We start from the raw sequence: 13,497 nt of genomic DNA, 5'->3' as shown, positions 1-13,497 counted from the left end.
CCGACGCTAAATCCACAAAGTAAAACCTGCGGCCGGACGAGGAATCCGGCGCGTTAATCAGGAAATATAACGCGGCTGATGAGGCATTATGTACGTTTGGCGAGCCGCGGCAGCCTCCGCGCAAATAAACGGCTCACTTTTTAATTCATCCCTTATCTTAATTATGGATGATTGGACGTCTGCTCTGAGGTCACGATAAGTGATTGGGCAACGGCGGCGCCGTTAGATAATAAATCAGGCGACATTTAATACATCATTTTTTATAGTCAGATTCAGAGCCGCGGGAATCGAAGCTGCTCGGGACACAAACGCACTTCATTCTCCTCCAAAACAAACCGAACCGGCGAGCGGAGCAGCTGTCTGCTCGCCGTCAAGATGCAGATCTCAGGCGCGACGAGAGAGCGGCAAACGAACATCAACCTACTTTCTGGATCCGGGTTTATTCCAGTCTGAGGTAACTGGAGTTTCCTCCAGGTGACACACACACACGCACACAGACACACACACCGAGATCAGACGAGCAGCCGCAGACACACACATCTCGTCTTCTGCATATATTTATCACTCACCAACTAACAATGGCGTGTTTGTGGAGGTTTCTACTGATCCGTACTCTAAAACTGCTCATTCAGAGCAGAGCAGCAGCCAGAAATCAACCCGAAAGCCTGTTTCTGGACAGAAGCTCACGGAGAAACCCTCATGGATGCACAGGGAGAACATGAAAACTGCACTGAAAGGCTCCAAAAACCAAACCAGGCAACAGAGCGAATCACTACAGCTACACTGAGCAGCCCTGGGATTTTAATTATCTTCTAAAAAAGTGAAAATCAATGAGACTTTGGCTTCAAACCTCTCATTAAAACACAACCTTTGTTGGCATTTTGCTTGTTGGCAAATCTTACTCACAGTTATTTGTTTCTTTTCATTTAAAAATATGAAAAAAGTTATTAAAAATTGAAGAGATATGTCGTGTAGTGAAAACTAGCGCAAGTCAGAGTTGGGAGGATTGAAGCCGATCCCAGTTAACAGAAGGAGAAACCCGGACGGGAGAGAAACACACAATTTAGACCCCTCAGTTAAACTCACATGCGTGTTTCAGGACTGTGGGAAGAAAGAATTGAAGAATTTGTGTACCTGGATACCCGGACCTCCATCTGCAGGCCGCGGCCCTGAAGCCCTCTGCAGCTTTTCACCAAAGCTGAGCTTCAATCAACATTTTAGCTCATTTTCATTTTCTTGCACAGCAGACAATCCTTCAAAGGGACTTTTTATCTCGCAGTCTGACTTGACAAATGTGACGCTTAAATAAAAGAAGAGCTCAATAGTTTGTCAAGTGGAATAACAAGCCGCGTCCTGACGCCTCACCTGCCCGCCGCCGCTCGCTGCGGCTGATAAATGTGGAGTTTCCGGCCCGATCGCTCGGGAAGCCGAACACAGATCTGTCTGCTTCTCAGCGCTCAAATGAAAAACAAAAAGAAACACAGCAGAAAAGCAAAGGTGTGTCAAAAACGAGATGTAAAGTTTGGCAGTGAAGTTCGTTCTGGTCAGAGGTGGAAAACCTACAGAGCATTCAGATAGTTGCTTAAAAAATCTGTTAACTTTTAAAAAGTAGAATTAAAACTTAAAGCCTTTTAAATAAAATCTCGGGGTCTCCTCTTCATGTCTCCTTAAAGTAATTCTTATTTTTTCCTAAATAATTCCACTGATCATGAATGTGAGGCCGTGTACATGCAGACATTAGATCTGATGATTCTGGATCTCGTTGTTCCAGCCGTCATGTAAACAGCAAGCTGTGATCCGCTTTATCAGACAACAGCACATGAGACTGTAAACGACTTTTTTTTCTTTTAAATATCTGAAAAAGAGCAATTATATTAATCACAGTTTTGCAGAAACTCCAGTGCGAAGTGCACTTTGTCGCTCCTCGCGTCTGCCTCGCCGAGTGTTTGTGAGCCAAGAGAAAAGCCCCAGCTACATAAACAAGACTCGCGTTTGTGATAAAATAAACCGAAGAGTGCAACAGCCAACAAAAAGTTCCCATGAATGAAGCAGATTTTTTTTTTTTTTTTTTTTTTTTGATTTTATTTTTTCGGTGCCATCTCAGCCGCGTTGATATGGAGTTTCATCACTTTGGGCTGAGCGATAATGAGGTTGCCACCCTGTAGCTGCCTCTTCGTGGTCACTGTTTCTGTGCTGTTGCACATCTGAGAGCAGGAGCAGGAGGAGGGGGTGGAGGAGGTGGAGGGGGTGTCAGAACCTCTCAGTCCGGTTGCTCGGCGGACTGCGGGTGGCACCGGGGGAGCAGGTAGAGGGGGGAGGGGGGGGGGGTCAGTGCAGGATGTGTGTCTGGCAGAGTGGGTGGGGCTGAGGGGTAGAAGGGTGGGGGTGGTGGAGGGGGGGGGACGAGTGCAGCGTGCGCCAAGACAAGCAGGTGTGTCGGGGCGGTCCGTCTTGGCCCTGTCAGCGATACACCATCATTAGTCGGTGTGGGCGCAGTAGGGTGCACCATTATGTCTCCCTGGGCCCTGTGTAATTACGCTCTGACATAATTAACCCAGCAAGCCCATTAGCCAAGCATTGGCTGGCTGAAGAGAGAAAAAAAACGCTATAATTATTTGTTGTGCGCATGTTAATGAGGCCAGCTGTGTTCCCATCATACAACACGAACAAATTAATTTACAAGGCTGTGCTCCAAGGTTTTTTCTTTTCATTCAAAACAGTCTTGTTTTTTTTTTTTTTTTCCTCCCTCTGAGTGGACTTCAAGGTCCATAAACACGCTCCGCCGCTGCTGCAACAAACAGTAACACTGCTGTAATATTGTTATCAAGGACCAAAACTAGGTTGACAGAACACTGAGTCTTCGCTCTCACCTTCACAGACGACGTAAAGCGATATAAGATGTGTAGAATAAATTGCCGTCTCTTTTCTTCTGCCTGTCAAGGATTAGCTTCGATTAGAAGAAACACAAACTGCTCGCAACAAATTCTGAAACACCACTTTTGTGTTCGTTACTTTAAACCAACGAGCATTTGATATTCAGATAGCAAACCGAAGTCTCACTTTACCTTGATGTGGCAGGAGGAGTGAGAAAACACTTAAAATAAAGAGAAAGGTGGAGGTGGGGGGGTGGGTGGGGGGGGGGGGGGGGGTGGAGAAGAAAAATATGATTGTGGGAAGCGGCGGCTTTTGTGCACGAACAAAACAAAAGCTGAAAGAGAAACTTTTTAACCTGTTCTTTTTCACCGCCGTTCCGTGTCTTTGTTTGACAGACTGAAGGACGAAGAAGGAATGACATCAATACCAAGACATTTTAGAGCTCAGAACAAAGAGCGGAGCCCAGGAACAAAGGGTGCAGCGAGACGGCATTTAAAATTAACACGGGAAGCTGCAGCGAGAAAACACGAGCGAGCGCCAACGACATCCAAACCAAACTTCACTGGAAATTAAGAGAAAAACAAAAAAACCGCCTACTTCCAGTCCTCAACTATTGAGCTCGTGAGGCAAATCACAATGAATTAACATCATCAGATGCTCCAGTCTACTGTCTTCAACATTTCTGAGTCCCGTGGTTACATCTCATCTGGTCTCAGGTGCACACAAGCACACACACACACACACACACACATTCCTGCACACACACACACGGCACCGCCGTCTTTTAAGAGCACACACTCCCCCCTCCGGTCCCTCTGGGGTCTCCTACTCCGCGGGGATCGGTTGGAGAGGCCCGGCTCTTTTATGAACATAATGCATTATTAAGCACCTCAAACATCTCCTGGGCCTTTGTTTATTACTGCTCTTATTAATCACTTGTGCATAATCTGGTCCCGCCCAGAGAGCTTTCATTTTCCATCAGCTTTTATATGCCCTTATTTTCCAACAGACCGCCACAAATGCACAAGGCACTTCTCCTCCGCTCTCATCCTGACTGTAAGGTACTCAGCTGCACAATTACAATAAAGCCGGCTCGCCGTGCCTCGCAGGCCTCTCTGGCTGGTGCTTGCATTTGTATATGGACGGGCAGGGAGGGGGGAGGAGGAGGAGGAGGAGGAGGTTGAAGAAGGACAACTATTCTGTATGCATTTCAATGACTGTGAATTACTAAGGTCAGTACGTTCTGTTCAGATCATCTCATCGCCGAGGGAAACATCTGATGTGAATATGCGAGGCACTTATAAGCGTCTCGTAACACCGGGCGACACGCGCCTTAATGTGACAGAAAGGATGCTTGTACCGCCGCTCTCCTGCGCAGTACCGCCGGTCACCACTAGCAAGCACTGTTGCCATAACATTCCCACTCACCAGACATGCCGTAGGCCCCAACGCGCGCACGCACACATACACACACACACACACACACATACACACACAGGGGCATGCGCGCACACACACTTAGAAGGGTGTATTCAGATCAGAATCTTCACAAAGTCTCAGTGAGCTCCCCGCTCAGATAAAAGGAGATGTGCTCTAAAGGAGAGGGGGAGCGGGGAGGATCCTGAGGGATGAGAGTGTGTACTGAGAGGAGGCGAGGAAGAGCAAACACCTGGAGCGTCAGTCTCAGGGCTACGCCCCTGGCGACAGGGCCTCGCTGCTCTCACAGAGGTGGCAACAAACGCCGACGTTCAAACGCCGCTCGCAGACACGCGCACACACTCACACACACACACTCCCACAGAAGAAGAAGACAGCAGCGAGGAGGAGGAGGAGGAGGAGGAGGAGGAGGAGAGGAAGAAAAAGATGAAGTTAGGAGCATCTCTGGGAAACCGATGAATTCGGGCAGAAGCTGCCACTGTTTTTCAGCGTTCAGTGATCAGGACGTGTTTATACGCACTGATCAAAACTGTGCGGAGGTGATATAAACATTGTTAGGGAAAGACTGCTAACAGGCCTCTTTCAAGCCCCAGACTGGGTAGGAGTTACAGTGCACAGCATGGGGAGATGTCACAGGCAAATCAAAATATAGAACGCTAATGAAACACTCCAGCGGATTGACACCTCGGCTTAGGGGCCTCATGAAAGCAGACAAAAAAAATCACTTCAATCACCTGCATCAAGAAGTTATTTCTGCTCCGAGTTTACTGTTGCATTCCAGTTGCATCGCAGAAAAGAGGAGAAGAAGAAGAAAAAAAAGGTGCAGCATTATCAGACTGGAGTCTCACTTTGTGGATTGAATATTGGGCACGGCGAGGTGGATAACTGATATGTGACCAGATGTTAATGATATCCAGATACAACAGGTCACATATTGAGCCGCAGCCCTGCATGCACCTCCTCCTCCTCTCCCTCGTTCGCCTTTTGCATTCATTACCTCCGCCAGTGGCCTGCTCTGATTGGACCGCGGCCTCGGCGGCGGCACACGGGCGAGCACACACGCACACATCCGAGGCGGACGCGCTCTCAAATGAAATAATAGGAGGGAAAAACGTCCCGCAATGAATAGTAATAACTGCATTAAGATTAACGAGCACGGCGTGTAAAGAATAATTGCATCTGTCAAAAGATTAAAAATACATGAGCTGTGGCGTTTGTCGGGGGAAACGGTGGGAAAAGCTCACTGTTGTGTCTGAGGGGCGAGAGGAACGGAGCGGGGCCACAGCCAAGCCACTGTCCTCCGCCGGACCTGGACTCATCCATTCTGGCGAGAGGTGGGCAGCGGGGGGGGGACGGGGACGTGACCTTGGACACCAGCAGCAAGACGCACAGTGACAAAGAGGCGCGGGACACTGGAAGCTCTGCTCGGCTCGCAGATGGCACATCCTCCACAAACACTCACGGCTCTGACTTTGGGTTTTTTTTTTTTTCCTGCAGCTTGAAGGTGTGCGATTTCAGACTGGACTGAGACTGTGTGGGACGCAGTGAGGGAATCCTAGAGAGACGCCAAAAACACTCTTCATCCCATAACCAGGCAATACGTTTTAGAAATAAAAATGAGGAACTCAGTAATTAGCCTGAAGTTTCAGATTACTGGAACTGAGAATCTCTGGGATTTTTTTATTTTTCTAATTGACTGATAACAGCAAAACACTTCAACATACTCAGCATTGTTGCATCTTAAGGGGTCAAAGGTCACTGCAGTGGTTTCTCTTACACGCACCTCCTGGTTTAATCTAATAGTTTAACAGTCTTTTTTCTTTTTTCAATTAACAGTCTCTTCTTTTTCCCACATGTCTGATTGCACTTTGTGTGGCATGTTTTCACACTCGTCTCTCTTTATTCCTGCAGTCAGAGTTTTTCACCATGAATCCTGAGTGGCAGGAGGCTCAGTGCTCAGACATGAAAACACACCCGGAGGTGGGAATTGAACCTCAAACCTTTTGATTAGTTGATGCTCTTATAACTGAGATGAACATCGAAGGTGAAAATAATTACCACAATAAACTTCTGACTTAAAAAACTTAAAGGTGAAAGGGCTCATTTTATCCCTATTTTAAATACAAATATGCAAAGAAAACCTATAACTTCATGATCATTTAATAATAAAATGAATATCTATTCCCATAGCCTCCTTTAGGCTCGGTTCCAGTGGTGATTAAAGCTCACTGGTCATGGCAAGAGGTCATAGGTTCGAGTCCAGCTCGGGCCTGTCTGTGGGGAACAGGTACTCCACTTTCCTCTGGATGGATGGATGGATGGATGGATGGCTGGATGGATGGATGTTGTGCTCAAGCTCAGTCACGATGCGGTCCTCTGGTAGTGTGTGACTCTCACGATCGTCAGCTTCTCATCTCTTCTCCAAAATCTAAGTCTTATTTCTCTCAGTGTCGCTCAAAAATATCAGCACTGTTGGCCGACTGTGTGTCTTTCTGCTGCTGAACCACCTCAGAGCTAATGAAAAGCCTCTCGTTGAGCAATTGTTACATCATTAAATCTTAAATCATGCTTTCTTGGAGTGAGACATAAAAAAAAAAAATAAAAAAAAAACACCAAAAAGCCTTCGTGGCGTGCAGCACGAGCACTAACTCACTGACCTTTGCTGAGAGTGAAAACCAGGAGCTTGGCTTTGTCAGAGCGGCAGTGATACAGAGAAACAGGCTCCCTTTGTAAAGGTAAGGTCAAACGGAGGTAGGAGGCTGGATGAGCTACGTCACCCGGTGCAACCCGATACAGGAAGGGCTCTCTCTCTCTTCCTCTGCTGTCCTCAACACCGCGGACCCGGTGTGGACCGATACACCCCGTACGAAGCCACGGAGCCGGGGTCTTGTAAACAAATGCTTTTTCTTACAGGTTCAGGTTGATGTCGGGTGACAGAAACTGTTACTTCTCCTCTAAAATCTTTGTTCTTAAAGCTGACAGGCGCCTTGTTTGACTCTTAAGGGAGGTTTGCGGCAGAATATATCCCACCAGACGCTCCCGGACTTGAATTAAGGCCTTGAAATAAAAGGTATAGGTCAGAAAATCAAACTGAATACGTCTTCAAAGAACGGTATTTCTTATCAAGGAAATAACTCCATTCAAAGTGTGTGGATGTGTGTGTGTGTGTGTGTGCGTGCGTGTGTGTGTGGTGCAATATCAAGCAGGGGACTTCAAGGAAAAATGGAGACCTTTAAAAGTCAGTTGCTGCCGTCGCTATTTCTCTGACGCAGACTTTTATCTTGTATTCATTGAATCTGTAAACAGCATTCTCTACTCCTGCCACAAGTGTTTCTCTGATCTAGACTGAGATTGGGCTGCGTTTTGCTGCCGTCTCCTGCAACAAAGAGCAATACAGTACATGTGCCCTGGCACCGAGGCAACAACTGAATAAACACACCATCCTCGGCTGTGACTTCCCTGTCGTCGCCCCTTTCCCGGTTCCCCCTCGTTCTCTTTCTCAAATCCCCCTCGTTCCCCCCATTGGCCTCATCAGGGCCCGGCGCTCCACACATGAAGCCAGACTTCAGTGGGGATTTTAATTGGCCCTCCACAATCAACAGCACAGCTCCTCAAGGATGTGTTCGCTCCTCAGCCAGGCTACACTCAAGGACCAGCGCTGGGTTTTGAAGTGGCCTCATGCAGAGTTTTGGAAACCACTCTGAGAGCGCAGACTTTGAAAAATAGATAAGAGCCACGGGGTATAGGGTTTTATGTATCTTATATCCATGTAGTGTTGCACCATATCTATCTATGGCAGGAAAATTACTTTTTGGCTGGTGCGTGATGCTTCATATACACATGATATGTCTCTCTATGTGTGTGTGTGTGTGTGTGTGTGTGTGTGTGTGTGTGTGTGTAGAGGGCCGGACCAGTGATAGTGGTGGGTTTGATAGGGAATTGATCTCTGGGGAGTGATCTCCGAAGTGAGGGAGATAATTCTTGATGTTAGTCAGCGTGTGTGAGTGTGTGTGTGAGCGTGTGTGTGTGCTGATGCTGCTGCTGTTGTTGTTTGTGAAGATGCACATCTCTGGTCTTAGTGGGAGACTCACCTGGGGCCTCGATAAGCTGTTTGTAGATTCCCAGGAACGCAGACTCTGCCTCCTTACTGCGCTTGTTCAGAGCAACCACCTGCGGGGGAGAAGACGCCATTGAGGTAAACACGGACTGATAGCGCCCCGACACGCGCCGGCCTCGCCACGCACACGGGATTTACATGTCACGTCACGCGGCGCAAAGCTTTACATCGCCCGCAATAAATAAATAGCGAGAGGAGCAAAGGTCAGCCTCGCAGCATCCAGCCAATAAATCGAACAAACAATCCTGCAAGGGAGAAAAAAAAGCAGTGGTGCTTAAAAAAATACACCAAAAAACATAATGAATGGAAGGTTTTTAGCTTGTAGTGACTCCAAATAAAAAATAAAAAAAACCAGAAAGTGGAGGATTTCTTGGAAAATGCTGTGATTTTTAAACTAAACCAAACTTGTTGACTGTTTTTGCAGCAGGAATCTGCACCAACAGGGACACAACCACGAGCACCAGAACCCCCGCTCCCATCAGACCTCGTCTCAACGACACCTTTTCTTTCATTTTTCTATCTGTAACCTCGGTGAAAGTGACTCTCATAGACACGAGACCATCACCGACCAGAAAACAATAAACCACTGTGATACTGAAGTGACCGGAGGAAAGAAAAAAGTGTGTTTCATATCTTAAGCATTTAAAAAAAATCAAGATATAGTTTCTTTATCAAAGTATTTCCTTTAAGTACAAAACTGCAGCAGCTTAAAAGCATGAAAGCAAGTTTGACCCTTTAACTGAGGAACTGTGGAAGGTGTCAAAAAAAAAGTAGGATGAATGAGACTTTATAACAAAGATAACTCCAAATCTCAATGTTACCGTTTTGTTTTTTATCACACTGAGAAGCCTGACGAGCTTTACCCTATAAGGTTCACATTCATGTTCACAAAGCCGTGGGTTTCTCAGCTTTCTGACAGATTCTTAACTTTCTAAATGCCGTGAGTTTCGGTTATGAGAAATGTACATGTCAGATCCAGTCAAGGAGACAGAAAAGGAATAAAAAGGGTTAAAAAAGAAGAAACATTTACCAGACTCTCACTTATCGAGATATTCAGAGTTTATAATTGACTCCCCGCATCTCACCGAAATGTTCGTCAGTAACCTAAATTAAGTGCAACAGGATATTTTCACTAGAAATTAGGCAAATACACTTGGTATTTGCGTTTTGAGTTCCCAGAGAATTTGATCTAACTGCACAGCATAGAAACTAATTCTTCCAGTTTCTGGTGAAATATCATGTCGCGCTCAATAAGAGACACAATCACTTAACATGTGAGCGCCGAGTGAGGAACGCCGATTTGTTTGTGACTGCGTACTTTCAGAATCAAAGTGATTTTCTCTCATTAAATTCCTCGGCAACAACAGCACCCTGTCTTCTCTTGACTTTGTGGCGAGAGAGCGAGCTCCTCTGGCAGCGCGCACGTGAGACGCTGTACGGTTTCCTGCCAGAATCCAAGGTGAAGCCTGTGCTGTACATCACGGCGGCGACAGGAGAGGGAAGGCGTAAACTCGACCCGTGTCCTCTGTCCTCCCTGCTTGACTGCCAAGCTGTTGCATGTTGCGAGGTGACATTTGGCCTGTTAAATGTAGGTGTGTGTGTGTGTGTGTGTGTGTGTGTGTGTGTGTGTGTGTGTGTGTGTGTGTGTGTGTGTGTGTGTGTACGAGGAGGCTCGCCAGTGGCCTCCATCACCAGCAGCACTCGGCACCTGCTATCCTCCGCTCGGCGGGTGACGCAAACCAATTAACGATTCATTAGGAGGGACAAAGAAAGCGAATTAGCCGCCACCTGGCCCCATGGCGAGGGCACCTGCACCAGTGGGTATGTGGGTTACCCTGCTCCCGGCTCCCGCGGACGCCGGAGGACGCGCCGCGGGCCGCCTCTCCGCCGCCTCCGCTCGGCAAAGGTAAATCAGATCAGGCCGGACCAGATGACCCCCCCGCTCCAGGAGCAGATCGCCGTCGTCTGTTGTCCGTTCGTTTCTGTCGCTGTTGATTACGGCCTCCGCCATCCCGGCTCGACGGACTGGAGTGTGGCGGCGCCCGGCACCGCGGCCGCTCCTCCACCGGCAACGCCGCACTCCGGCGGCATTAATTTCACAAAGGCTGAAAACACTTCTGAGGCCGGTGTGCGGCGTGAGCTGGGGCTGTTTAGCGGGGTTATAAATAAGGTGTGTGAAACACAGCAGAGGGGACGCAGAGCCTTTGATTTACTGGAAATGGCTGCTGTCTTCCCCAGGGGAGGCATAACGACAGCATCATGTTTAAAGAAATATCATAAAGATCAAGCAAATCCCCCCCCCCCCCCCCTTCCCCCCCATCACTCCCACTTGGAGCAGCTCAGAGGAGTTCATGGAAAATGGAAAAGGCTGGAGCCCAATCGATACAGATGCAATAGTCTGCAGCTCTCAGCCAACTCCCTGCTCCACGGCGCTGTTGTTTCACTCAGCTCCCCCCCAGTTTAACCCTCGCTCTTCCATCTGCCCCCCCCGCCCAGGACCCCACACAACTGCTGGCACGTGAATTCACAACCAGAGAGCCTGCTGGACGGCGTGAACGCCTTCCCCATCAGCACCTGGAGAGCTCCATCCCCGCTGACGAGAGGCTGTTGATGCGCCGGCTCCGAGCAGAGCCTCTCCTCAGCCAATCGCAAACACCGGCTCTTCGTTTTGACCAAGAGCAAAAACCGCCGGCGGCACTCCGTGACACCAAGACAAACTATCGCCAACACGAGCGCGCGAGCTGAACTACACGGCCGCGACAGCGCGGGCGGCTGAACCCACCGCCAGTCATCAACTTTTCCTTGACAGTTGGCTGGCCGGCCTGCCTCTCTCCCCCCTGAAGGATATACATCAAGCCAGGCAACCCGGTGCATATGTAAAAAGCTCCGGAGATCCCGCCGAGCGAGGTGGCGAGCGCCGGCTCCGTCTTCCAGAGGCGTGCAGGGGGTCTCTCGGCCCTCCATCATCCTTTAACGAGAGAACACGGAGATTACCTTCACAATCACACCATTAACCTGCCTACAGACGCTAGCAGAGACATCAATCACGCGCCTGTCTGACGCTTTCTCACGTTAGAGCCTGCTCTGCGTACATACAGCCCCCCCCAACCCCCCCCAACCCCCCCCAACCCGCCCCTCTGATCATCAAAGCACTGCGAGCCGTCGTGCATAATGCGGGATGATCACAGTCGTCTCCACGTCCGTGGAAATCCAGCTCTGACCCCGAGCATGGAGGAGGTGTGGAGAGAGGGCTGAGAGGTGAGGGCTTCAGGTGGGACGACAGCGAGCCCCCCCCCCCCTCCTCCTCCTCCTCCTCCTCCTCCTCCTCCTCCTCCTCCTCCTGCCAGGTATTGCGCCGGCCGTGGCTCCGGCTCACAGCAGATTCTTTGTTTTCGCCCGTTTTGTGATAAAGGATACGGCTACCGAGGGAACGGGCTTGGCCGCAGGTTGATTTTACAAGCAGGAGTAAAGCCCGGGGCAGAACAGCGAGAGAGAGAGAGAGAGCGAGAGACAAAGGAAACCTGTTAGCACTCCTCCATAACTCTTCACGCAGCAACAGAGTGGGCAGAGCACAGCCTCTGGGACACGGCTGCTGGGAAATACTTACTGATAAGCCTTTGAGAATGCTTACAGTACCCACGAGTGTGTGTGTGTGTGTGTGAGCAAGCGAGCATGTGCCGAGGAGAGAGACATAAATGAAGGAGTGGAGAACAAACCCAGAATAAAGGAGGGGAGGCAGAGTGGAAGGCTAGCGAGCGACGTACAGAGGGAGACGGAGGGACAACAGAAAAGAGAGGTTCCCATAAAGAGCGCAATTAGCAATTATGCAGTCATCAATTACAATTATCACAACTGGTGATTATGCAATTATCACTCTAAATCATCGTTTTCCCCCTCTGCCTTACCAGTTTGCCACCCCCTGTGATTTGGTTGTTTGAGGATGGGTTGTGATGATGCAGGTGATTAGAGTGTGCGACAATGACGGGGGTGTCGGGTGGGTGTCAAGGCACATCTTGGAGTGTGTGTGTGTGTGTGTGTGAGTGTGCAAAATAATGTGTGACTGCACAAAGCATGTCTGCAATATGCATCTGTGGCAGGGAGCATGTGATTTATTTTCTATTTCCTGCATGTGTGCGTGCGTGTTTGTGTGCATGTTTGTGTGTGTGTGTGTGTGTGTGTGTGTGTGTGTGTGTGTGTGTGTGTGTGTGTGTGTGTGCGTGCGCAGGGTTCACGGATCCCTCCATCTCAAGGTGAATGTGGTCGGTGCAGTGGGTGGTTTGGGGACAGCAAATGTATGATTCCCCAGTCCCTGAGGCCTCTAAATTACCTGTCATCTTCCCCATGATGCAAAGGTCAGCGCACAATCACAGGGAGTCCGTCCTACTGCGCCGCTCGCCGAGCGCCAGTCCGGCCCACCGGCTGACAGGATGTCACAACAAGCCCGGTCCCGCTCCCTGCTTATTAGAACTAAACAGTGGGAAGCCCACTACCGCCACGGCACCGCTTGTCACCGGACCTTCCAGAAGGATCCGCTGGATACCTGACAAACCCACAGTCCGTGCAGTTAAAATAAGTGCCGAGAAAATAAGGGAAAACATGGCCACCGACTCCCACCTGAGCCGCGTTAACCCTCCACGTGCCGCCGACTCAAACGGCTGCAAACCCAGAAGCTCAACACTTCACGTTGTTTATATGCAAAACTATTTTGTGGAAGGTGTTAAAATTACAAAAACTACATTGTGTTTTACCATTTATTGTTAAAAAACACAGAGAAAAGTTTTAAAAAAAAATGGCTAAAATAAAGTCTTCTTTTTATTAGTAGTCATCATGTAAATCTATTGTCCAGTGGAATTTCTCAGTTTATTTATCCTTGATTACGGAATTTTGTCCCATGTTTCAGAGATCTGCTCCCCTTGGCGTTCCCTCTGAATGCTTTTTATAATGCACTTAATGATGTTTATCCTCTTCGACGGCAATTTCTCGGGTGAAATTAGAAGGTTCAAGTACCACAGCAACTCATATGGCTTTAAATCCAAGTACCTCTCGAAACGCTCTCAGCAGAGCAATTA

The 13,497-nt window shown here is 48.7% G+C and overlaps 1 protein-coding gene across 1 annotated transcript in view; it reads right to left on the bottom strand.

Annotated features, from left to right (window-relative positions):
- The window catches only part of cux2b (cut-like homeobox 2b), a 104,617-nt gene that overhangs the window by 19,565 nt on the left and 71,555 nt on the right, over positions 1-13,497 (bottom strand). Inside the window, exon 4 of the mRNA XM_030104099.1 lies at positions 8,403-8,481. Coding sequence (XP_029959959.1) covers positions 8,403-8,481 — 79 coding nt within the window. The remainder of the gene's footprint in view (positions 1-8,402; positions 8,482-13,497) is intronic.

The sequence above is a fragment of the Salarias fasciatus genome, chromosome 12 (assembly GCF_902148845.1).
Source record: "Salarias fasciatus chromosome 12, fSalaFa1.1, whole genome shotgun sequence".
Classification (NCBI taxonomy): Eukaryota; Metazoa; Chordata; class Actinopteri; order Blenniiformes; family Blenniidae; genus Salarias; species Salarias fasciatus.
Note: the sequence above shows the minus strand (reverse complement) of the source record. Positions and strands in the feature narration are given on the sequence as shown.